This window comes from Pelobates fuscus, chromosome 5 (genome assembly GCF_036172605.1).
Source record: "Pelobates fuscus isolate aPelFus1 chromosome 5, aPelFus1.pri, whole genome shotgun sequence".
Lineage (NCBI taxonomy): Eukaryota > Metazoa > Chordata > Amphibia > Anura > Pelobatidae > Pelobates > Pelobates fuscus.
Genome location: NC_086321.1, coordinates 31,772,850 through 31,800,114, shown reverse-complemented (window position 1 = coordinate 31,800,114; position 27,265 = coordinate 31,772,850). Strand labels below are relative to the sequence as shown.

The 27,265-nt window shown below is 40.4% G+C and overlaps 1 protein-coding gene across 1 annotated transcript in view; it reads left to right on the top strand.

The window, feature by feature from the left end:
* The window catches only part of ADGRV1 (adhesion G protein-coupled receptor V1), a 441,777-nt gene that overhangs the window by 314,313 nt on the left and 100,199 nt on the right, over positions 1 to 27,265 (top strand). Inside the window, exon 83 of the mRNA XM_063456378.1 lies at positions 26,596 to 26,712. Coding sequence (XP_063312448.1) covers positions 26,596 to 26,712 — 117 coding nt within the window. The remainder of the gene's footprint in view (positions 1 to 26,595; positions 26,713 to 27,265) is intronic.

The window sequence follows — 27,265 nt, the reverse complement described above, 5'->3', positions numbered from 1 at the left end:
CATACGATATCCGTTGGTACATCTAGGAAATCCACAGTCAGAGTAGAAAGCAAGGCAATGTTCCCAATCCTCCCAATAACCGGACGAAACACAGTTTGGGAGTCAACTAACTCGGTTTATTCACAGGCAGCATATTTATACAGTTCCCCATGCAAGGGGTTTCCAGACAGTAATTCCAGGGGATTTCTCCCAACATGCACTGTGACTTTCCCAACAGGCCTTGCTGCACGAGAAAGATACTCCCACTAAAATGGACGCTTAAGTGGATTATCTCCTCGTGCAGCAAAACCGACAATTGACATTAAAATACACAATTCACACAATATTCGGTACTTTATAATAATTGAACGTTCGGTAGATAGCTGGGGTCGGAGCGCACACTTTGGGAGAATACCACTCTGATCCCAGCTGAATTGACCGAACGCCGCACATAATACAGTAAAACATTAAAGAGGGTTTAAAAGTACCGAATAAGTACGGGACATATAATGTACCGAACGCGGGACTCCCGAACGCCCTGGAAGTCCAGCGGTGTTCAAATCATTGAGTAGCCGTTTTCCATTCCAGGCTCTCGACGACCGAACACCGCTGCAGAGACAAGGGATCCAAGATGGCCGACCGCCGCATGGTCGGTAGTCGAACGACGGCCACCTAGGAGAGCCCTTAATTACCGATTGCAACAATGTTGCAATCGGTTAATTGGTGCCACACGACCTGTGAATGTGTGGTCTACCTGGGGAGTCCACATTCGTACGGCAAACGGCCAGGATAGCCGTGTTTCGTCGTATGAATGCTTTGTATGCTGGCAGCATACGGCTGCCAGCATGCGAACGGCCATAGAGCAATACACATACATTTAACGTTATACATTATATTTTCAGCCTACGGACAACCGGTACTGTATGTAGTTCAGAAGTGGCTAGTTTTGCCACAGGGTTAATGTTACACAGAAGCGTGGGGATATAGACATTAAGAGGTGGGGAAGAAGCATACTCAGTGGGAACCCATTGGAACTCACTTCACTTAAGTATCTCCTTACTTTGGAGACATCAAAATGGGACATTGGTGGTCAGACCTAGAGAGGACATGCCAGTAATGCCCTGATGACACATGTCCATCAGGTTGCCCTAAGTGCATGGGCCATGTCACCTGTGGGGCAGTTTAACACTGATTGCAAGGTTAAGAGAACAGGGACACTGCACCCAATCCACTTTATTGAGACAATGTGGTCCACCAGGACCTGTTATTGTCCAGCTCTCTTACCCGCACCCCAGACTAACGTTACCAGGACTTCTCCAGAGCTGCCCCTTCCTTTTGCAATGCCCTTCCGTGTCATATTCGACTTTCCCTATCTCTGCAGATTTTCAAAAAATCCTTAAAAACACTTCTTCAGCTGTCCCTGTAACTACTCATTCCTGACAACCGTCTCCTTCTGTCTCCCATCCACTGTGCTCCCACCTCCCAAATGCCCTCCCATCCTTCCAGAAATATGCAGATCTTTTGATTTCCCCAGTGAATTTGTTGCTCATCCTTTTAGATAGTAATCTTGTTTGATCAGGGCCCTCTTTACCCACGGCCTACTGTTCTTGTATGCCAAACATGTTTTAATTAGAATTATTTTACCTATTGGACTGTGCTGCTGATTATGTTGGAACTATATATATAATTGTAATTTATTGTATCCACACATATAGGCATTCCATACATGTATACCCCATGCGCATCACCAAACACATATGCTCCCTCCAGACCCCTACTTTCACAAGCACACACCCCTTTACTGACACAGACACTTACATGCCACTGACACAAGATTATTTCATAAAGTGTGAATTCAAAGTGAATTTCAAATTGTAGGACAAAGTAGCGAAATTGGGAATATTTTCAATCCCAGCTTTGTGTTCTGTTGGGCTTATTTTTGCTTAAAATAAATAATTACATTTGAACTCCCTTTGAAGTCCCTGCAAGTCACGCTTTAGTAAATAACCCTGACAATGGATATGGGTCCTGTGTAATCGTGGGATGGGATATGGGATAAGAGGACATGTGTAATCGTGGGATGGGATATGGGATAAGAGGCCATGTGTAATCGTGGGATGGGATATGGGATAAGAGGACATGTGTAATCGTGGGAGGGGATATGGGATAAGAGGCCATGTGTAATCGTGGGAGGGGATATGGGATAAGAGGCCAAGTGTAATCGTGGGATGGGATATGGGATAAGAGGACATGTGTAATCGTGGGATGGGGTATGGGGTATGGGATAAGAGGACATGTGTAATCGTGGGATGGGATATGGGATAAGAGGACATGTGTAATCGTGGGAGGGGATATGGGATAAGAGGCCATGTGTAATCGTGGGAGGGGATATGGGATAAGAGGCCAAGTGTAATCGTGGGATGGGATATGGGATAAGAGGACATGTGTAATCGTGGGATGGGATATGGGATAAGAGGCCATGTGTAATCGTGGGATGGGATATGGGATAAGAGGACATGTGTAATCGTGGGAGGGAATATGGGATAAGAGGGCATGTGTAATCGTGGGAGGGGATATGGGATAAGAGGCCAAGTGTAATCGTGGGATGGGATATGGGATAAGAGGACATGTGTAATCGTGGGATGGGGTATGGGATAAGAGGACATGTGTAATCGTGGGATGGGATATGGGATAAGAGGACATGTGTAATCGTGGGATGGGATATGGGATAAGAGGCCATGTGTAATCGTGGGATGGGATATGGGATAAGAGGCCATGTGTAATCGTGGGATGGGATATGGGATAAGAGGACATGTGTAATTGTGGGATGGGATATGGGATAAGAGGCCATGTGTAATCGTGGGATGGGATATGGGATAAGAGGCCATGTGTAATCGTGGGATGGGATATGGGATAAGAGGCCATGTGTAATCGTGGGATGGGATATGGGATAAGAGGACATGTGTAATCGTGGGATGGGATATGGGATAAGAGGCCATGTGTAATCGTGGGATGGGATATGGGATAACAGGCCAAGTGTAATCGTGGGATGGGATATGGGATAAGAGGCCATGTGTAATCGTGGGAGGGGATATGGGATAAGAGGCCATGTGTAATCGTGGGAGGGGATATGGGATAAGAGGCCAAGTGTAATCGTGGGATGGGATATGGGATAAGAGGACATGTGTAATCGTGGGATGGGGTATGGGATAAGAGGACATGTGTAATCGTGGGATGGGATATGGGATAAGAGGACATGTGTAATCGTGGGATGGGATATGGGATAACAGGCCATGTGTAATCGTGGGATGGGATATGGGATAAGAGGACATGTGTAATTGTGGGATGGAATATATGATAGAATGCGATGTGTAATCGTGGGATGTGATATGGAATAAAAGGCCATGTGTAATTGTGGGATGGAATATGGGATAAAATGCTGTGTGTAATTGTGTGATGGAATATAGGATAAAATGTGATGTGTAATCGTGGGATGTGATATGGAATAAAAGGCCATGTGTAATTGTGGGATGGAATGTGGAATAAAATGCCGTGTGTAATTGTGGGATGGAATATAGGATAGAATGCGATGTGTAATCGTGGGATGTGATATGGAATAAAAGGCCATGTGTAATTGTGGGATGGAATATGGAATAAAATGCCGTGTGTAATTGTGGGATGGAATATAGGATAAAATGTGATGTGTAATCGTGGGATGTGATATGGAATAAAAGGCCATGTGTAATTGTGGGATGGAATGTGGAATAAAATGCCCTGTGTAATTGTGGGATGGAATATAGGATAGAATGCGATGTGTAATCGTGGGATGTGATATGGAATAAAAGGCCATGTGTAATTGTGGGATGGAATATATGATAGAATGCGATGTGTAATCGTGGGATGTGATATGGAATAAAAGGCCATGTGTAATTGTGGGATGGATTATGGGATAAAATGCTGTGTGTAATTGTGGGATGGAATATATGATAGAATGCGAGGTGTAATCGTGGGATGTGATATGGAATAAAATGCTGTGTGTAATTGTGGGATGGAATATGGGAAGACGCTGAACATAGGTGATGCACACAATGCAGCACTGATGAAGGAGGCACCTCTAGTGGCCATCTGAATAATAGCCACTAGAGGTGTTACTAGGCAGCAACGAAAACACTGCCTTTTCTCTGAAAAGACAATGTTTATATTGAAAAGCCTGCAGTGACATGCAGTCGTCACCAGAAGCACTACATTAACCCCTTAAGGACCAAACTTCTGGAATAAAAGGCAATCATGACATGTCACACATGTCATGTGTCTATTAAGGGGTTAAGCTGTAGTGGTTCTGGTGACTATAGTGTCCCTTTAACTCCCAGGTATTTTTAAACACAGTAATATCCTGCCTTTTTGAGTTAGTATTTCAGCTCTGAGTGCTCTTTCCTGTTCTATCTAGAGTCTGAGAATTTGTTAGCTCTTAATAAAGTCAATGTTTCAAAAAATATCAGCTTATTGCACAGGACTATAACCTGAAGTAAGAGTACAAGTGATCTAATCCACATGATGAATTAATTTCTTACTATATGATCAGAGGTTTTTAAAATGATGAAATATCTGATAATTGAATAAATGTAAAATACTTTCGCAGAGTGAGTAAGAAAGCAGAAAAAAAACTTTTACTTTATACATCTAAAAAAGTTATGCAACATTTTTACTGGAAATGAATCCCATGCGGGTTAAAATAGGTCAGTTTGTGCAGTTTTGCATCTAAAATTGATTTAGCGAAAAACACAAAATGTTTCAATAAAAAAAAATGTTTCACAACTATTCAGTATCACATCTGCTGTGTGTTATAATTTTTTTACACAATTTAACTATTACTGAACTCCTCCCTCAGTGGCAATATGTGTGATGTTTATAACGTCAGGCCAGAAATGAGAAAAACAAACAAATTAAACTTATTGCATTAAGTGTGTGTGTGTGTGTGTGTGTGTGTGTTTGTGTGTGTGTGTTTGTGTGTGTTCATATATTTTTAATATTATTATTTTTTATGTACGATAAAAGAGAGAACTATAATGACAAAGTAGAATCCACAGTTGTAGATGTAAACATGTGAATAGTAAATTAATGGTGTCTTGTTTCAGTCTTGCATACTGCAATGTGTGTATGTAGTGTGTGTTGACACAGTTGTAAATATACCGAGGCCAAAGCAATAAGGCACACCTATAGTAAGTACTGAAACAGTAAAATGTGTACACCAGCTAAAAGATTTCTATCTGACATACAGTAAATATCAAAAATATAAAAAGTTTAAAAAAAAATACAGAACAAAACATGCAGTCATTTATTTGGTTGTGAAATTGTGTTATGTAATGTTAAGCGTGATGAATGCAGTGTCGGAATAGGGATTGTGTAAGATAGGGAATAATGCGGTACTTAGGTGCCAACACAACTTCGTCGTCTAGGGGATAGTATTTCAGTTAAAGTTCATGGAAATAAAAGACAAGGCTTGCTTCTTCTGTGCAGACGATGGGTTTATTTCTGATTAAACGCTAAACAGGCTGTTTCACAAGGTTACATAACAGCAGGCAAATTCACAGGATGGATGGCAATACAATGTAACAACATTCACAGAAACAGTACAGAGTTTTATAGACAGAATCAGTTACTTACATAGATTACATCCCCATTACAAACTAATAATTTACAAAAGTCACAGTACAGATCAATCATCATTGTGACGAAATAATTATATACCGAAGAAAAATTATAGGAAATACTTCACTAAACCATGTGGAAAATCAGGTAGAATCAATTAAGCATAGATATGGAGTCAAAGTGAAAAACAGGATAATAAATTAAAAAGTTGTAAAATCAGTTAATTAACACATGAAAAACAGGCAGAATCAGCTAAAAGATTAGATGACCTTCAGTAGGGTATAACAAAGGCCTGACCTCTGCCATAAGCCCTGGCTATGTGTTACTATGTCTCTCAGAGGTTACTGTTTACTTACAACTAAGGTGACACACAACAAGTGTCCTTTTATTTAAAGTGATTAGTATTTGGCTCATTCCAATAAATCTCCAACCCCACGATCCTACCATAATTGCAAGCACATTATTAGAAGCATTTACAACTATACTGGTATCCATATTTGCTCTATGAAACACTTGCAGGATTACAAATTTGAATTTGAATAATGTTACCATATTTTAGGTACTACAGAATGTGAAGAGCATCTAGTCACTAAACCCCGATCATAGTTAATGAAAATCAAATTGCAAAATTTAGAAAAAAAAATAGCGGATTTCTACTCACTCATTGTCACAAATAAAACATTATAAAAAGGTTTTTAACCGTATATAACATTCTTAACACAATCTAGAACATTGTATTCAGAATTCACAGTGAATTCAATAGCCTTATGGGGGCAAACTCAATGAAGAAAGAAGGAGCACAAATAGCATTAGTTCAGGATTCATTTCAAGAGTTATCATACATACACATCTCCATTTTATTTATAACACCGTTAACAGTTGCTATCAGTTGCCTGTTTTGTTTTTTTTTATAAATCAGACCAGACAGGGTAAATAGTTACTATTTTGACTTTCTTACCATCCTACCTCTACCGGTACTGGCAGCGTTAAGAATGAGCTACTGTTAAAAGAACATATAGTCACTCAGACCACATCGTCTCAGTAAAGTGGTTTGGGTGCAGTGTCCCTGTTCTCTTAACCTTGCAATCAGTGTTAAACTGCCCCACAGGTGACATGGCCCATGCACTTAGGGCAACCTGATGGACATCAGGGCCTGGTTGTGTGCTGCAGGGCTTTAACAGCACAACAGTGCCCCTGGAATAACAGCAACTATTGCTTGAAGTAAGTCAGAGTCGGTCACTTCCTCCCAGCTAACACACACAATGCTGGAGGGAAAGGAGGAGACAGTGAAATGGACATACCCTAACTCCCAATAATCTCAGCCAGTAGAACTTATACTCATGCGCCCAAAAGGTAGGTAAATGGACGGTGGCTAAGCATAGGTCTCTGTATGTGTGTCTTTCTGCGTATCTGTGTGTGTGTGCTTGTGTGTTTGTGCGTTGTAGTGTGTCTGTATGTTGGTGTGTCTGTGCATCTTTATGTGTGTCAGTGTGTATATCTGTGTGTTTGTGTATCCGTTGCAGTGTTTGTATCTGTGTGTCTGTTTATCTGCATGTGTACATGTGTTCATCAGTCTCTGTGTGTGGCTTGTGTGGCGAAATGGACATCTGCAAGTTACTCCTTATTCCTTATATTGTCTGTCCGTATCTCCCCACTGTTATTTCGTGTATTTTGCCCTATTTATTTTGTGTGATTCTTCTTTGGCCGTTCAGAAGACTTCATACGAACTGAGTCCTTTTGTTTCCGAACAAGGACACCCCGGTGCCCCATTAGAAAGTTAACACCAACCACTTAAGTGCGAAACCGCAAGGGAAAAAATTAATGAGTGCTTCTCCTGGGTATATCGTCTCTCGAACGAGGGCGGTACTTGGTCGTTAAGTGCCTGGAACTATTTTTGGTGCGAACACCGGTAAATTGTCGACCACTGTCCGTTTCTGTTCCCGATCACCTACACGAACGGCATTCAGGAGATATATACTAACGAACAGGGGGAGCATACGTACCCTGAAAGCGAGAGATTCCCTTGTATGGTTTTCGCACAGGAGCCCCATGAATGGAGACCGGCCAAGACACATATTTCCCTGGAACTATTTTGGGCTAGCGTCTCATGTCTGGCCTGGTCAAAACTTCCACACAATGGCATTTCCGTTCTACCGTTCTCCTGGATTACTTTGCTGTGCCTGATGTTTCCATTGGATTGTTTTATTTGTTCCTGACTGTAGTTTGGAGTACCAGTGGAGAAGAGTCCCTGCTAGGACTAGGGCTCCGCTACAATGCGTATGTGTATATTTGCATACATCGTAGCATTCAAACGTTAACACTACACCCAAATACACTCCTGCATTCAAATGCCAATACTACAGTCAAACATACCTCTGTATTAAATTCTAACATTATATATAAACAAACCTCTGCATCAAAAACCAACACTACACAGAAATGCACACTGGCATTCAAACACCAACACTACATACACACTAATTCACTCACATATTGTCTATGCAAAAACATGCTTATGTTCAAACAAGCAAATGGTAGATCCCATTTGGCAAAGCGTTGAGGGAGTTGTACGACAGATGGGGATCTCCCTTGTGATAGTGGGGCCTAAAAAATTCTTGCACCAGGGCCTTCTCTACATTAGTTGCGCCACTGCTTGTAATTAAAATGTTACAGCTTTTTTTAGAAACTGTGATGTGTACATTAGAGGGTGAAGTCCTCCTCTAGTGGCTGTCGTTTGTCAGCCACTAGAGGCGCTTTTGCTGCACTAACAGAGTCAAATTCGGTTATGTGGTGCGGAGGCCCTATTGGAAAGCATTGATTTACAACACCTTTCTTCTTAAATAAAACTTTTAAAATGAAGCAAAACAGAAAAAGTAGTTTTGCAAAACCACCAAGTGAAATATATGAGTGAACAGACTGGTAATATCTACATGCTTGTTCATGTATCCTATATAGTGATGTCGCGAACATAAAATTGTCCGTTCGCAAACGCGAACTTCCGCAAATGTTCGCGAACGGGCGAACCGGACGAACCGCCATAGACTTCAATAGGCAGGCGAATTTTAAAATCCACAGGGACTCTTTCTGGCCACAATAGTGATGGAAAAGTTGTTTCAAGGGGACTAACACCTGGACTGTGGCATGCCGGAGGGGGATCCATGGCAAAACTCCCATGGAAAATTACATAGTTGATGCAGAGTCTGGTTTTAATCCATAAAGGGCATAAATCACCTAACATTCCTAAATTGTTTGGAATAACGTGCTTTAAAACATCAGGTATGATGTTGTATCGATCAGGTAGTGTAAGGGTTACGCCCGCCTCACAGTGACAGACCAAACTCCCCGTTTAACGCACCGCAAACAACCGCAAACAGTCCATTTGCACAACCGCAAACTACCCATTTGCACAAGGTTGGATACCAAGCTAGCCATGTCCCGTTCCTTGTCCTCACTGATGTCATTGAAGGTCTCTTCCTCCACCCAGCCACGTACAACACCAAGGGTCCCCGAAAGGTGACAACAAGCCCCCTGTATTTTTTTTTTTAAATGTACACTACTGTTACACCAGATATGAGTTGCACTAGTATGACACTGTGCCCTGGCAGGCCCTGAAACGCACACGTGTGAAGGAAACTGACTGCTATTATATTACAGTCAAAAAAGTGTTTTTTTTGTTTTTTTTAAATGCAAGCTATTGTGACACCAGATATGAGTGGTGGCACTGGGCAACTGGGCACAGTATACGCTATGAGCCTGATACACAGGCTGGCAGGCAGGCAACTGCAATTAGATTACACACAAAAAAAAAAAGCAGACTGATGTTCTAGCCCTAAAAATGGCTTTTTGGGGTGCTGTTCTTACAGCAGAGATCAGATGAGTCCTTCAGGACTGTAGTGGACACTGAATACACTAGCCTAGCTATCGATTTCCCTATTAAATCAGCAGCAGCTACACTGTCCCTCCTCTCACTAAGAATGCAGCTTCCGGGGGACGGGGCCTAGCTGTCATGGAGGAAAGACGCACTTCGTGTGAGCTCCCTCAATATCTCACTTTAAGCAGCTATCAACAAGCGAATTTCACCCCAGAAGGGGATGACCCAGCAATGTTGCTCCTACCTGACCGACCCGACATGCTTAATAGCGGTCAGCAACTCAACAGAGTCTTACTTACCTCCGCGTGGCAAGTGTGGCCTGGTGCTCACCGGGCGGGAGAGGTGGCCGATCTCCCGATCCTGGGATGCCCAGGAGCAGCTACTTCCCAGCAGGAGCTCCGTTCCCCCCCCTCGGACCGGTGGGGGTCATCCCTGTCCACCCCTGAGAGGCTGTCTGGAGCCAATGGACGCACAGAGCACAGCCGCCCAGGCTGACATACTCATCTGCGACTCTCCCAATATGGCGGCAGCCGGGTGTCCTCCTGGTACCAGCAAAACATGGCAGGATATTGAGTCTAAGCTGGACAGACTCTTTAATCAATTTTGGAAGCAAATAACAAGCAGGAAGCCCCAACAAGCTCCACCACAGCCCCAACAAGCTCCACCACAGCTAAGCGAAGCAGTCCCCATTAAAATCCACCTACGCAAAAGGCGTTGAAGCACCACCGGGACAGATCCGACCACCCGACAAAACAAGCTTCCACCACCTCAAGCCGCGAACCCGGCACTCAGCCAGAGACTTGCCTTTGTTGTTCCAGGCATCAGGGACTCCCAGGGTCTGCACCTGGCGCCCAGAAGGGATCGGATGAGCACAAGCAGTAAACAGCAGCCTGCCAAGCAGTCCCACTATAGGCAATCCTCCACACCATGCCTTTGATCACATGAACTGCTCTCTGCACATTAACTAATCGTAAAGTAGCAAGCGTTTAAACATGTCATTATTTCACCTTTCACGTTCCTTACATGCCTTTACCTTAACCATTCATGTATTATGTTTTTCACTAGTCTCATCTAATGGGGCGACTCACACTTGATTTATAACTAGTGGTGGAGCTGCTGATATAAATACACAGTTGATAACGTGCAAGCTACACCCTAAACAAGACAGCCATCTTTCACAACAATGTACTGCTATATACTCATACCCTCAGTGCAACTAGCCATGATATACGCACGTTCAGCCTAGCATGCTCAAATATAACACACTTCTGTCTAAAAAAAAAAAAAAGAATGCAGCTTCAGAATGAATCTAAAATGGATGCTGTCCAGGAGGTGAGAGGGTCTGGGAGGGAGGGTCTGCTGCTGATTGGCTGGAATGTGTCTGCTGACTGTGAGGTACAGGGTCAAAGTTTACTCAATGATGACGAATTGGGGGCGGACCGAACATCGCATATGTTCGCCATCCGTGGCGAACGCGAACAAGCTATGTTCGCCAGGAACTATTCGCCAGCGAACTGTTCGGGACATCTCTAATAGTGATTATTAGAGTCACTCAGGACCCATTATCTGCTGTTAACATCTCATGCACATTGGGAGAGAGGGTAAAGGAAGCATTGTGTTCCTTTCTGGTTGTAATATTAGGACTTTACATTAATTTACATTTCATTTGCGGTATGCTTGAGGGGGTGAGGCTGAGGGTGGTGGGGAGGCTGAGGGTATTGAGGAGGCTGAGGGTGGTGGGGTGGTGAGGGTGGTGGGGGGGTGCTGAGGCTGAGGGTTGTGGGGTGGTGGAGGTGGTGGGGAGGGTGGGGAGGCTGAAGGTGGTCGGGAGGGTGGTGAGGCTGAAGGTGGTAGGGAGGCTGAGGGTGGTGAGGCTGAGGGTGGTGGGGAGGGTGATGAGGCTGAGGGTGGTAGGGAGGCTGAGGGTGGTGGGGAGGGTGAGGAGGCTGAGGGTGGTAGGGAGGGTGAGGAGTTTGAGGGTGGTAGGGAGGGTGTGGAGGCTGAGGGTGGTGGGGAGGGTGGGGAGGCTCAGGGTGGTGGGGATGGTAGTGAGGCTGGCTGAGGGTGGTAGGGAGGGTGATGAGGCTGAGGGTGGTGGGGAGGGTGGTAGGGAGGCTGAGTGTGGTGGGGGGTGAGAGAGCCTACCTTTAGTCCCTAGTGGTCCAGTGGGCTCCTGGTGGTCCGGTGGCCACTGCTCCTGGTCTGCAGCTCTGCAGATCATGTAATCTCACGAGACTATCAGAGCGTTGCCGTGGTAACCCGCGGCAACGCTCTGATTGGCCGGTTTTCGCGAGACACATGGTCTGCAGCTCTGCTCACTGCGGACCTGCAGACCAGTGTCTGCGGTGGCTGGCCGGGCAGCCAGGAGGGGCCTCGCACCCGGCGGCATACCGGGAAGCCGCCGGGCCCCCTCCTGGTGTCAGGTCCTCGGTCAGTGACCGAGGACCTGACACAGTCTGCCCACAGGCTGTTTAGGTGGCCGCGGGGCCCCAGCCAGCGCGAGGCCTTAGGCGGCCCCCTAAACCGCCTAATTAGAGAGCCGCCTCTGACGTACACCCTAAACATGACAGCCATCTTTTACAACAATTTACTGCTATATACTCATACCCTCAGTGCAACTAGCCATGATATACGCACATTCAGCCTAGCATGCTCAAATATAACACACATTTGTAAAAAAATAATACAAAAAAAAAAAAGAATGCAGCTTCAGAATTAATCTAAATTGTATGCTGTCTAGGAGGCGGGAGGGTCTGGGAGGGAGGGTATGCTGCTGATTAGCTGGAATGTGTCTGCTGACTGTGAGGTACAGGGTTAAAGTTTACTCAATGATGATGAGTAGGGGGCGGACCGAACATCGCATATGTTCGCCATCCGTGGCGAACGCGAACACACTATGTTCGCCTGGAACTATTGGCCTGCGAACCGTTCGGGACATCACTAATCCCATATAATGTCATATAATCAGTAAAAAACAAACAACAAAAAAAAATATTTAAACAAATAATAAAAATACAGATGACTCAACAGTACACTATAAAGCATGTTAGTTCATTGGAATAAAAAGCAAAAGGGCAGACATCACTTTTGAAAAGAGTTGGCAAGGTAATTGAAAATGATTCAAGCTCTTCAGTTGCAATCTCAAATAAACAAATGTGATTGCCATAAAGAGGCTTGTTTATAGTGTAGACTTCTTACCGTATTGCACTAAATATATGATGCAAGATCTTAAGCGCACCACTTGTTTCTGTGTTTTTGTTCTTGTTTGTATATCAATACTTGTTATTTTATAGCTCGTCTCTATAGTTGTAAAGTATTGCAGAATATGTTGCCACTATGTTGCTTATGATAATATTGTGCTTAATTTCTGACATAACTACTCTTCATGTAAATGTACCTTTTAATTCTGTTTGCTATTATACAATTTGGGTTGTTATGTATTTGTAAATACGTTTTAAACCAAACTGTAGTTGAGCTGAATTTGGGCCAATCGGGTGTTCAGCCAAATTTCAAAACTCCAAGCCAAGATGTACCCGAATTATAGAATAAACAAACCACGCAATGCCAAACATAGTTGGAGCAGTGCCAATATTTTGAATTCCATTTGTGGAACCAAAAAAAAAAAGAGATTATAGATGGCTAGGGAACATTTTACTGATTTTATTCATAGATCAAGTGAGAATCGAGCACTAAAAGGAATATGGGGGAATAAACAACAGTAAGATTTTTACTGCTCCCCCTGTTTCTCCCACTAGTGGTTGCTTTGTCTTACTTGACCAAATGGCAGGAAAATACTACTATCAGTGTACTGCAAAATATGTACATACATACTTTATTTATTATTATGTATATATTTTGCATCACACTGATTCCTTTTATTATCGTTTTGGTTTGTTCTACCAATTTTGTTACCGAATCAACATTTGGCCGAGCTGAAGCAACATCCGGCTTAGCCAAAGCAACACCTGGCCAAGTTGACCCAACATTCGGGTTAATTACGGGTGTCACAAAAAATGTTCTATCTTCGCAAAAGATGATTTTGAAGGACCAAAAATGTCTCACTGTGCACAGGTGTCCTGTATTATAGCATTATGTTAACAGTACTCTAGTTTTAACATTATAAATTATTACCCACTAAGTTCTAATATCATTATTGTTCTCTAATAAGGAAATCAACGATAGCAAAATCAGCAATATAGATTGGCAACTAATCTATTCATTCTAATGTAACTTATCGATTAATGTAAATATTAGTCTATTTAAAAATAAGAATTTGTATTTTGGACTTCTGCTTTCAAGTAGGCTGAAGATAAAATATTTAAGCTTAGCCAAACCCATAATCATATGTGTTAACATCCATTCAACGGTATAGCCATTTTGATTGATTTACTTTGATGTCTTATTAATTTTAGAAAAGGTTAATATTGGTAATTAAAACAAAGAATTCCCAGAAAGTCATTAAAATCGGACTCTAAATGCAAGGATACCTCACACACCACAAACTGTGATGTATTTGAGTATTATATAATCTCGTAAGGCATTGTTTCTTTATTTTTCAACTAAATTGATTACATTAGAGCTATCCAAACCGTGTTATATTTGTTGCTAAACAATGGTGAAAATGCATGCTTCAAAAATTAGTCTTGCTTTGTTTAGATTAGTTGGTTATCTGCTTGAGAACACTTGGTTAAAATACATGTTCATGAGGCACATAGCTTACATGCCACCTGAAGCACAGAACGTCTTACAGAGACAGCTGTTACTCTCGCCCTTCATTATACAGACTGTTTGACGGTTTATTGCTGTAACCCACCTTGAGAAATGTTACTGAACCCAATCTCCGTGGTGCCGAATATAAACACGGAGTCAGGTCCTCAGAATGGGATCCAGTCTGTTAGAGAAGCCATAATTACTGCAGAACAAAGGTCATTTTAAATTAAAGATCCATTTTTGGAATTACGAAATCAAGGGCCAGTGCAATAGTAGTATTTGAAATTGTAATCATGGAAGGTGTTGTATCTTTTGGCAATTTCCTATGGCAAGATGGTTTCTGAATTGTATTTCTCTCTTGAGAGCCTTGTCAATAGTTTTTTCATAGCCTTCTCAATCATTTTTTAATTTGGTGAGTATTTCCCACTAGAAAGGTGGGTGTTGTCGCTCGTAATGGCGTCCATTTCAGTGTGCTGCTTGGCTCCGCCCCTAAATATATTATTTGTAATGAGAACTTAGAATAAGTTATAAATAATGTAGTTGAAGCCACCACACATGCATCCATTTATTTACAGCCCTACAGTTTGCTGTTGTTCAGAAATCAAGTCCCGATAAACCAAATCATAGACTGCTCATAAAGAATAAAAATAGACAGATGATGTTTATATAGCATGGTTCATAATAATTAACTCATAAGATTATCAGAAGTAATATACATATAGAATTGAAATGTAAAAATCACCATCTGATGTACTCAGAACTAATCCTCAAGCTTTGCACCATGAAAAAAGGTGCTTTTTTCAAATGAGGAACAAATACATATCAGCTTGTACCATCATCTCCTTGTTTTTCATTGAGGCATTCTTCCAAAATTCACCAATCCAACATCTGAGATCAGAAATATGGCCACTGTCTCATTAGAATGAAAGGTTAATTTCAACATATTTAAAAGGAAACAATGGGGCTTTCCAAGTCTGTAATAGATGGGGGTGGCAACCTTACACTGTTAGTCAATGTCAACATAAATTGTAATAAAAGTTTATAAGATGTCTATTTTTTTAAGCCGTCATTTAAAAAAAAAAAAAAAAAGTAAATTAGCATTGTATTTTAGTATGCAATCCAAATCATCAGGCTCCCTAACAATGGTGCATTAAGCTTCGAAAAACGCCTAGGGCCTAAGTTTGGGTTGTATGTTTAATGTGTAGCACTGCATCTTTTTACACTGTTTATTTGTTTTAAGCTAGTGGTTCTCTCCTACTGCTGCAGGGTATTTGTGTTGCAGTGAGCATCGTAGGTGTACGGTAGTTTAGGGTGCCTGCATTGCTACGACAGCTATAGAGTGGGTTATGGTTCTGTTTATGTAGATTAGTCAAGTTCCTGTGCTATCATCCTGGGTATGTAGGTGGTTTAAACCACTGAGGTATTGGGGGATTTGATTTTATATTAGGAGGGTTTAGGTTAAGTAATTGTGGATAGCTTGTATTAGATTGTCCTGTAGTCTGCCTTGAGGCAATGATACCCAACACAGGAGGTTGGGGGAGACGGTTCCCATATTGTGTGATTAGACACAACCACTGAGGTATTGGGGGATTTGATTTTATATTAGGAGGGTTTAGGTTAAGTAATTGTGGATAGCTTGTGTTAGATTGTCCTGTAGTCTGCCTTGAGGCATTGATACCCAACACAGGAGGTTGGGGAGACGGTTCCCATATTGTGTGATTAGACACAATTTTGTGTTTCAATATCAATAGATTTGAGTCACAGTTTGAAATATTTGTATCTTTGTTACTTTTGCCACATTGTATAATTAATGGCCAACAGCTCACCTATTAATTCTGCAAAATCCGAAGGATTTTTAGTGATCCTCTGAGTCTAGTCTTAGTTTAGGATGAAGTGTTCTGCTAACCTTATGATGGGATTCCCCAATCAAATAAAGCTGGATGGTTAGTGAAATTAGCTTATTTTGAAATAAGTATAAAGATTTAGGTTTTGCCTGAGGAACACCATCCACATACAATCTGCTTTATCTGCAAGAAGGCCCTTCCCCCTTCCCCCTTTTACATTATTTTTTTTTTAATTTATTGAAGTATAGCGACAGTTAGCATTGGAAATAAAAAAAGGAAATAGTACTACAGTTACAACGTGGTCACTTAGAACACAGCACAAATATGAAGACATTTAGTGCAATTACAGGTTACCCCAACATGAGGCAGAAGGAAATAAAAAAGCAGTATACACAATAAACTAACTGTCAGCAAGTTTTTGTTTTTTATACAATGGGGAAAGGAATAACAAGGTGAACAGTAGAGGGTGAAAAAAGCCGCCCGACGTGACTCTCTTCTTCATTCGCGCAACGCATCCCTACTGATCTAGATGGTCAGACCATGGCAACAATACCGACCCAAGATCACTCCATACCAAGCCCCAAATGACTACTTAGCTAGTGAGAAACAAATCCGGGAGGAGTAAAGGAAATAGAAGAGGGGGAAGAGGGTTAGGGACAAAAGAAGGAGAGAATGGGACGTTGGGGAAGGGTCGGGGAGGAGGAAAGAGGATAAGGTCACTACATGGGGCCAGGTCCGAATTTTGCTGTCTCCACCTATTGGGATCAACCCATTTCTACCACAAGTCAGGGACAGACTCTATCTTCTGGAAAGCTACACGTCGGGATTCTGATTACTGGGCTGAGGGGAAACCACCCCATTCCCAGCTTCCGCCTACCCCAGTCCCCCACACGCAGCTCCCCAGGGAGTGCCTGAAAGAGGAGCCGGGGGAGAACATTAATTTCTATGCTATGAATGCGCCCTATCAAGGAAATTGATCTGGACTCCCAAGCTTCCAAGTCCTGCTTGATGGCTTGAAACAAAGTGCGCTAATTGGCTGAATGTAGAGCTTGCCCATCCTTAGTAACCACTATACCCAAGTACTTGATGGAATCGGTTAGCCGGAGGTGAGATGTGCAACCAAAAGCGTCCTTGTCGGCTGTCGACAGGTGTATCGGCATGGTGCTGGATTTGGACAAGTTAACCCTATACCCCGAAACCTGACTGTAATCTCTAATAAGATCCAACAGAGGGGGGAGGGAGTGCAACGGATCTGCAACCATGAGCATTACGTCGTCAGGAAAGGCAGCCACCTTGAATTATTCACTCCCGTTCTGCACACCTTTCACCTCCAGGGTCTCTCTAATCCTTTGGAGAAATGGTTCAAGCGCTAAGACGAACAGGAGGGGCGAGGCCCTTCCCCCTTTAATTGATTTCTGCCATAGCTACACTTATTCATGTAGAGAATTGTCACTGGGTCATAACACAACTTACAGGAATAGCGAATGCAACAAACAGAGGTACTAGATAGGCCTATATGCCTTAGAGTGTCCGGACTTAACGTTAATACAGATAAATACAGAGTCAGGAATAGCCAAGGTCAGGGATATAAAAGTACGGATAAACGGAAGAACAAGCCAGGTCAGGATACCAGAAATACACAAAGTCAGAAGAAAGCAGGTCAGGATGCCAGAATTTCACAAATTCAAATACAAGATGAGTTAAATATCAGGATATAACAAGAGAGACTTACTATGAACACTAATGTGTATCAGGATAGAAACCAAGATAGGGCAATGAGTAAGGGCTTTACAAAGATTCATGTGCATTCCAATTGGTCCACATCATCTCTGCGACTTCAAATAGCATGGGGTTACCTAGATGACTTGGTCCCTTTAAGGGCATAACGTCATAATTATACATTTATTTTAAGTGTCTGTAGTTTAGCACGCGAACCACCAGAGAGAGACGTTCGTGTGACCGAAGGTGAACATTTTCCTAATCAGGTCACACGGGCTGAGGAAGTAATCGGCAAGGGTGCCAAGTACAGGTAAGTCTGTGACAGGAATAGCTCAATTATTTATTAAGTTGTGTTTTGTTAGCATGCATTCTTCAAAAAGTAGGAGTTATGAATCAGAATGGAGGGGGCATCACTGTTGACGCCAATAGAGGCAGACCCATATGAAAAAGGTTTTCTGGGGCCTCATCCTGGTGAAGACGGGATCAGCTTTTGGCTGACACTTGCAGTGCAAGTGCAGTAGTAGTAGGAACTTCAAAATATACTTATTTTCCATTTTCTTTTATGTTTGACATTCATAAACATTCATGCAGAGTGGCACAGCAAAATTGGTATCAGGAAAATATGTATGGCAAAAAAAACACTAAGATACCACACTTCTGTGAATAGTAAATGTTAGGTATAGTAAGAGCAAGAAAAGGGTGATCAGGCTGTCTGCATATGGTACCTCTAAGCACGAGTGTTATGGGGGGGAGGATCAAGTGGATGTGGAGCTAGGCACCTACTAAAAAGGAGGCCTAATATGTTTCTGATGTCTATATTATGTAATGGAAATTAACACATAAACTACTAGGTTTGTAATATATATAATACACAGTATAGTTGTGTCAACAATTGAGCTACTCTTATTTGTGTAATTTCATCCCTTACTAAGACTCCTTCTCTATCATGTCCTCGTTTTGGTACCTTTCTGAACCTACCTTTGGAGGCTGGGCTTTGGTTTCTACCAATACTTGTAACAGCAGCAATTTATAAACTCTCCTATAAAGCAGAATATGTATAAAACTATAAAAAAAGGTTTTCCTTCTAGTTAAAAACATCTCTGATCATAGCACGTCAGTTATGGAAAACCACCTAGTTTTCAGGTAAGGATCAAAATCCACATATATCAATCTCTTATCCAGTTATATTACTTAAAGATACCACTTACTGCACACTATAGCCAAGAGCATCTTTACTATGGAGGTATATATCAAGTTTATACTTATTATAACAAGGTGTGATACCTCTTGGATAAAACATGATCCCAATGTACTATGAGTTCACTGTATTTGTACTCCCTGCTCTGTTTGCTAACATTAAGGTGAATATGTATAATTGACATGATGATGTAATCTCTAATAATATGATTGATGTAATCGTCAAACCAAAACAAATAAAACGATACTTTCATCAGATACACCTATATAGAGAATGTATTCACTGTGTCTAATTTGAGACAGACATTTGACCTTTGTGTATGCACTAAAGTATTTTTAAGAAATTCCGTTTTTTTTTTAGTAATACAATTAATCATTTATTGTTTCTTGTTGAAAACAAAAACACATGATGTAACAAAAATATAGTAAAACAAATATTCAAAGAGGCACTTATGATTATTAAATTATGTAAAATTTGAAGAAGAGAGTGAGTGTGCTGGATCATGTACGCTATACCAAAATATAGACATAAATATATGTATAAACTTAAACCAGATAGTCGTTTTTTTTTTTTTTTTTTTACTAAGGTATGAATTGTCAGGAGTTTGAAGGGAAATCACACTGAATTTCAAATAAAAAAAAAAAAGTCATTTTGAAAACAGCCGAGTTGAAGAACTTTTCATTTCACTATTGACTTAGAATTTCAAATTCCCTTCGACAACTCTCACAAATCATTGAGACTGCTAATGCATGCATTCCGTCACGTATCAATGCCAGTTTGATCATATATTTCTAATTTGTTGTGTTATTGTAAGTCTGTCTATATATTTGGTCGTTTCTCTGTATTGATTAGCAGATAATGATGCAAATCAAGCGTACTGTCAAGTGTCTTATTAAATTATCAGAAAGTATACAACACACAGCAACAGATCATTAACACTTTGTGACAACTAAGCCATATAACTTTATTAAATGCAATTTTAGAATTCACATTACATTCAAATATGCATACTCACACTTACCTTATGAAAACAGCATTGAGTCTTTATATCCGTATATAGTTAATTTCTTTACTAAGAGCAGATTTGTATCAGTCTCAAAAGGATTAATGATGGGTTATGCCATTATAAAGCTCTATTCTTACCCTATGAAATGTTGACTGCAGGACTCCCTGAATTAACTATCCAGGGCTTTTCATGATGGTGTAACATTTGGTACTTAAGGTGTTAAAACTAAGTTAAAGAAAAAAGGTCTCGGACATTATGGAAGCTAGTGAGATAACACAGTATACACAACTATCAGGCAGACATATATCATTGAAGGAAAATAAACAGTTACATTTCACTCGGTTTTCCTGTCCCTAGTCCAGAGCTCCCAAAGCAAAACACACAAGGAATGGGGATAAACAGCATTAGGGTGTGACTTGGGGCTAATGGAATAGTGTGAGAATTGGGGGAAATAGCTGTGGAGCAATGAATTGTGGGAATATGGCTTGCATTCCCAGTTTGTGGCTGTGACTTATGGATGTGGAGTTTCGGTGGGAGTTGGTGCTGGATTTTGTCCTGAGACTCAGACTGCATAACTCTATAGTGGTCCCTGATCTCACAATATTGATGTTAAGGACAAAAAAAAAAAACAGTAAATTGACATCATTTTAATTGCATGTATCCGTGAACAGTTTACTGTACATTCAATGGTGCTATTTGCTTGCAATGTATTCCATGTTTTGAACAAATATTAGGCTATTTTTTTCTTCAAAAAAGAATTGCCAGTTAAATGGTTACTCCAAGCATTTTACCCACTAGTGATTATGATGTGCAGTGATCCAGATCACCTTTAATGGGATAAGTCATTTAGCAACGGTTTGCCCTTTTACCTGTGTCCTCACCTGGCTTTAAAGTACCCTGCTGATCTAGTGATGTGCTCCTTGCTTCTGCAGGCTGAGAGGGTCCGCTGACATTTTGTGCAATGGAAGTTGCTCAGAATTAACATTACTGATCCCGGAATTCTAATTCTGGACTGGCTGATGACACCCTATGACGCTACTGGAGGTGGAGTTACACTTCAGGCAGCTAAGGGGTTCATTTTTTTATGTGCAGTGTTTCAAAGCAAAACGCTGTATATATACAGACCCCATGGCCACTTCAAATCAGCCAACATGCAAAATAATTCCATTTTGTGACTAGCAAAAAACAAGTCGCAAGAGTGCACTGAGGACGGACAACAGCTGAAATAGCCTGCCCTTCGGTAGGTCCCCGCTCAGAACTCAAGCTGGTTTTAGCTCATCTTGTGCCATTACAGAGAGGACATCTCTGAAGCATATCAGACTGGTCCCACCCATACGGGCAGTCCAGATCCGAAATGCCAGCAAGTTCCCTCTGCACGAGAGATACAGCAACCCCAGACGATCGTTTCAACCTTGTTAGGCATCATCAGTGAGGCATAGCTGATATCTCTTGTGACTATATTTACTAAATTACGTTATTATGGAATGTATTTTTCACTACTCAAGTTAAATTTAAAAAAAGTAGCAATTACCCTTTTCTTTTGCTATATATGACTACACACTTTTGCTATACATTTCTGTCTCCTATTTTTCTCAACCATAATCGTAACGTGCTTATTTGTTTTTCTCCAAGTAGTTTCTGTTTGCCAAAGTTCTCACTTGATTTGTAGCAGAACAAAGTATCACTCCCATAATACATTTGTTATGTCAATATCACTGTCTGCAGGTCTGTTGACTTGTATATCTTTGACATGTTACCTTCCTGTTGCATTTCAGTATCACTAGTATAATGTTAAGTGTCTGCAATAAAATGAAATCGTCGTAAGTTTGATGGCAATGTATATTATTTAAAAACATTAAAAAGAAACACAATTTAACACACATCTCTCATGGAGGAGTAGTTTGTAAAATCCCTTAAATAGTTTTTAGAAATAAAATTTAAATGTCAATTGACCTCTAAAGAGTTATTAAATTTGAAATTCTAAGTCAATGGTGAAATTAAAAGTTATTTAAAAAAATAATAATAATTAAATTCAGTGTGATTTCACTTCCAATTGCTGACAATTCATACTTTTGTGAAAAACCCTGACTGTCTGGTTTAGGTTTATAGATATATTTATAGAGAAGAAAAACTCCCAGGCACTCCAAATTCAAGCCGCAGGCAGTTTTATTGTAACAGAGTGTAACGCAACGTTTCGACCGTAAAGGTCTTTTTCAAGCTGAGAACCTTTACGGTCGAAACGTTGCGTTACACTCTGTTACAATAAAACTGCCTGCGGCTTGAATTTGGAGTGCCTGGGAGTTTTTCTTCTCTACCTATTATTCTGGGATTGCTGGTCCTGCTCTGGAGCACCCTTGGCTGTTGGGATGAGTGCGGTTCTCACCATTTACTCTGCTTTATACATATATTTATGTCTATATTTAAATATAGCGTACAAGTTCTGGCGCACTCACTCACTTGCTAAACACCAACGTTTACATAATTTAATCCTTTTTTTTTTTTTTTAAAGGGACACTATGAGATCTATAGCTGAGATCTATATAGGTGAGATCTATAGCTCCCTGCAGGCAATCTAATGTAAACACTGTATTTTCAGAGAAAATACAGTGTTTACATTGATTGATAGGAATACCTCCAGTGGCCGTCACTCAGACGGCCACCAGAGGGACTTCCTATCATGTAGGGCCACAGAAAGGCCCTGTACACGTCAGACATATTAAAATACGTCTGACGTGTGCAGGAGAGAGAAGGCACTGTGTGCGCGCCTTTTCTCTCCTGCCTGTCAGCAGAGGAGAGGGGGCGGGCAAAGACCGCGAGCTGAGCTGTCAGTCAGCTCAGCTCGCGGCCCCGCACACCGTGTGCATGTGCGGTAGTGCGCTCAGGACTTCAGAGGGCATGAATGCCGCCCTATGAAGTATGTGCGCATGTGTGGCGAAGCATCTGATTGCTCCCTGCTCGCGCCCGCCTATTTAGTCATTTAGACAAAATAGGGGGCGCGGCTTCACGAGGCTCCCGGCGCTGGAACCAGGTGACTAAAATCCTCTGCCTGGAGAGTCCCTTTTATTTATTTTTAAACACCTGACTTGGGCAAATATAATAGGATTTAACGACAGTACATGATCATACAATGAATAAACCTGCTAAAACACCAATGCACCCCATTGTTGGCAGGTCCTATCCTAACAACCCAATACCTGCTCTTAGGAGATTAACCCATTTACCTGGAAAATCCTTCTCCCTGTGACTCCCTGCAGTGCAAGGTGAAAGAGGCCCTGGAATGAGACACCTGTTTTTTTTGCCTAAGTCAGATATTAAAAAAAAAAAAAAAATGATGTGAGCTTCTAAGTTATTGTTTGAGTGAGTGATTATTAATAATTAGTATTAATTGATCCCAGTAGCACCCTTATAATGTATGCATGATCAAGTGAGCCCCCTTAGTTTTTTTTTATATGTATATATATTTAGATATGTGCATATGTAGGGTTCATAATGGTGAGTCACGACATTTCGCAAAGGTTAAGGGCTATTAGTATTTATAAGACCATGCCCAAGTGTAGCACTCTTTAAATCTTGTTTTCCTAACTAGCACAGAAGGAATGCTAATACTGCATGAATGTAGGCCTTTGCGTGACAAGATATTCTCTTATTTGTCTTGTACTAAGCCAGACCTAAATACCTTTGTTAGTGCTTAGTCTGTGTTTTCAGATAAAGAGAAGGCACATTTTGAAAAAGACCCCCTATAGCACAAATAATGTATTCTATAACCTGTTGTGTTTAATATGCTATTACAGGCAAAACCAGTTTAGTTCTGTTTGTTTCTATGTGAAACTGAATGCTTTAGATAATAAAAACAACCACGCCATAACATGTTACTGGTCTTATCTAATCTTTAATCCAATTAACTATGGTTTGGCAAGTTCCTGGCATTTTCATTATAATGTGTCTCAAATGATTCCCTGCAATGTCGACTTCTCCTCTGTGACTTCTGATTAAGGGAATTAGCGAAACATTTAGAGTTGATTTAATATTCTGCATTTATATGAAGTTTTTTTTTTTTTAAACCATCTCATTAGTTTGTGTTAACAAAATACACAAATATTCATGAAACAAGAATACATATATGTTCTGGTTCTGGTAAGTCCTTTTACAAATTCGATAAAGTTTTCTATTTGTACAGCCCTCCCATGTTTTATAAAGAGCTATAGAATTATCATAGTTGTAGTGAATATTTTAACTACACAGTGGTCTGAAAAAATAAACATGTGTTTCTCAAGTTCATGTACGCTACAAACACAGCACTATATTGATGGTACCAAACTGTTGTACACTTGCATGCTGTGGTCCAGTAATTATGTGTTAGTGGTTTACCTCCCTTGATCATTTTTGCGGCTTAAGGTAGCAGGCGTATACCTGTGCGACCCTATGGCCCTTCTACAGACATATTTGCTGTTTCTGATATCCCATCACTACTACAGAAAAGAATCTTAATTACAGAAAAGGAACTCTACAGAAAAATATAGAAATGTATATATAGGGTAACAGTTTAACCAGGAATGTATTTATTTATAAAATATTTTACCAGGAAGGATACATTGAGACTTCTCTCTTTTTTATGTATGTCCTGGATCCACAAAACATTGCTATGTTACAATAGGATATAATATTACAAAAATAAAATATACAAACTATATATATATATATATACACACATATATAAATTTAACATATAACAGGTGATAAATATATTCAACCATATCAGGTGCATTCTATATTGAGGTATGTTGCCATAGATCTCTTAAAAGATTTTAGATTGAATGAAGATTTGACTGTGTCCTTGAGGTTATTCCATAATTGCGGTGCTCTGTAGGAAAAGGAGGGTAGAGACACTTTATTTTTGTATTGCGGTATGCTAAATATCGTACTAGTACTGGATCGGAGGTCATAGGAGGTCGGAACAGCCGGGGAGAGCATTCTACTCAGGTAGGGTGGGAGCTTTCCAGAAAAGCTCTTATGCACAAGGCTGGAAAGATGAAGAGTGCATCGGGATTCCAGCGATAACCAGTTTAGCTCTTTTAACATGTCACAATGGTGGGTAAAGTAATTGCATTCTAGTACAAAGTGGCAGAATTAATTATATAACATATTAAGTTTATGATGGTGGGTTTGCGAAGCAGGTGCATAAATGACATCCCCATAATCAATGACCGACATTAGCATTTGTTACTCTATCTGTTTCCTTACTGTAGGGCTTAGGCAGGATTTGTTTCTGTACAGGACACCTAGTTTTGGGTAAAGTTTCAAAGAGATTTTTTTCAATGTGAAGGCCAAAGGATAGATTGGGGTCTAGCAACATACCTAGATATTTGAAAGAACAGACTGCTGTCAGTGTGCTATTTAGATTTGTTCTGATACATAGTTGCTGATTCTGTAGTTTACGTAATCTAGGTACAGTCCCAAAGATCATTGTGACTGTTTTGTCAGTGTTTAGGAAGAGTTTGTTATCCGCTATCCACTTTTCTACCTCTGTGAATTGGTTTTGGAGCACAGCCTCAAGCTACGGTAGCTTGGGTTTACTAGCGTAGAATACAGTGTCGCAGAAGAAAAAGTAGAGAATACCAAGTATAGAAAAATATAATAAAAATAATAATAGAAAATAAAAATAATATTAAAAAAAATATATATATTAATAATAATAAAAAAAATCACAGAAATTGCAAATCACACAAAAAACAATCACAAATGACAGACCATGTCGAACTCCATATTGAGACATTTTGGATACATGCTCTGTAATTTATGAACCCAAAAACCTTCTCTCCTTCTCAGTTTCATCATTAGATCTCCACCCCTTTCATCCAAAGATACATTTTAATTCCTATGCAATAATAATAATCTTGTTTATTATATTTTATGCAACTATTACATTGCAAGGGCACGGAAGGTTTATCGCACTTATGTCTAATGTTGTTAAGATGTTCTAAAAACCTGATTTTTCATTTTCGGCCTGTTCTTCCAACATATTGTACACCTCATTGACATGTTAAGAGGCACACAACACGAGTGGTAGAACAATTTATGAACTGTTTAATTTAAAAATTCTCTCCAGTTTGGATACGTATAAAAGAAGTGGCTTTGCTTGGAAGAAAAGTACAATACTTGCAATTTCCACACATCCTAAAAAAATGTTTAATATTAAAAACAGCTGTATGATATTGGTTAATAAAGGACATTTAAAATTTGAATTTAAATACTAATCAAGGGAAAAAAGGGGCTATTGAAGGTGTCTTGTAATTAGGGTTTCTAAGTGATCCATGTGTTGTGTTAGCCTTCCGGAGCATGGAGCATAAATTGCAATTGATGTTTATACATAGTCTATAGTGGTAGAGGTTAACACCGTAAAGGAGTTTAAGCATGCGTGGGATAGGCATAAGGCTATCCTAACTATAAGATAAGGCCAGGGACTAATGAAAGTATTTAGAAAACTGGGCAGACTAGATTTGCCGAATGGTTCTTATCTGCCGTCACATTCTATGTTTCTATGTTTCTATATTTGTTGAGATTTAGAAACGTATTTACTTTTATGCTATATTTCATGAATGTCTGTGTTGGTCTCTTGCAGGTGTCATTCTTGGCTTCTGCTTATGTCAGTTCGACCGTCTCTGTTGATAGCTGCACTGGACTGGCATCTATTACGCACTATTTCTACCTCTGCCAGTTTGTTTGGATGCTTATTCAGGTGGGTAGAATTTCTTCCATTATGCTGTTTGTATGATTAAAGGGACAATCCACTTGCCAAATGAAAAAAAAATAATAATAATGAAAAATTATATATACATATACATAAAAGCATCACTGTTTAGTAGATATACCCACAATGAGGACATGCATGCATTTAAATATGAATTATTTAATTAGGGTTATATCGTAAGACAGCTTACAAAACCCGCAGGTCTCTTGTCTGCAGCCTTTGCAAGCCCTCCCCTTTCTCTGGCTCAGGCTTCCCAATGCAGCTCAATCAGAAGCCTATGCAATGCAGGTGCTCTGGGCAGTTGTTGACTTTTGAATTTAGCTCCATTGAGTTACCAGGAAGTAACAGGAACGCTTTTATGACTGACAGCCTGGGGGGTGTAACAAAGTTGATTTATAAAAAATGCCAATTTCTATTAAAATCTGCACTTTTTTTTTTTTAAATGAAAAGAAAGAGGACAAACATTTTTGTTTCAGAGGCCTATACTAATATAGTACTGATTAATTCCATGCTCCATTAATAATACTCATATATTTTAAGT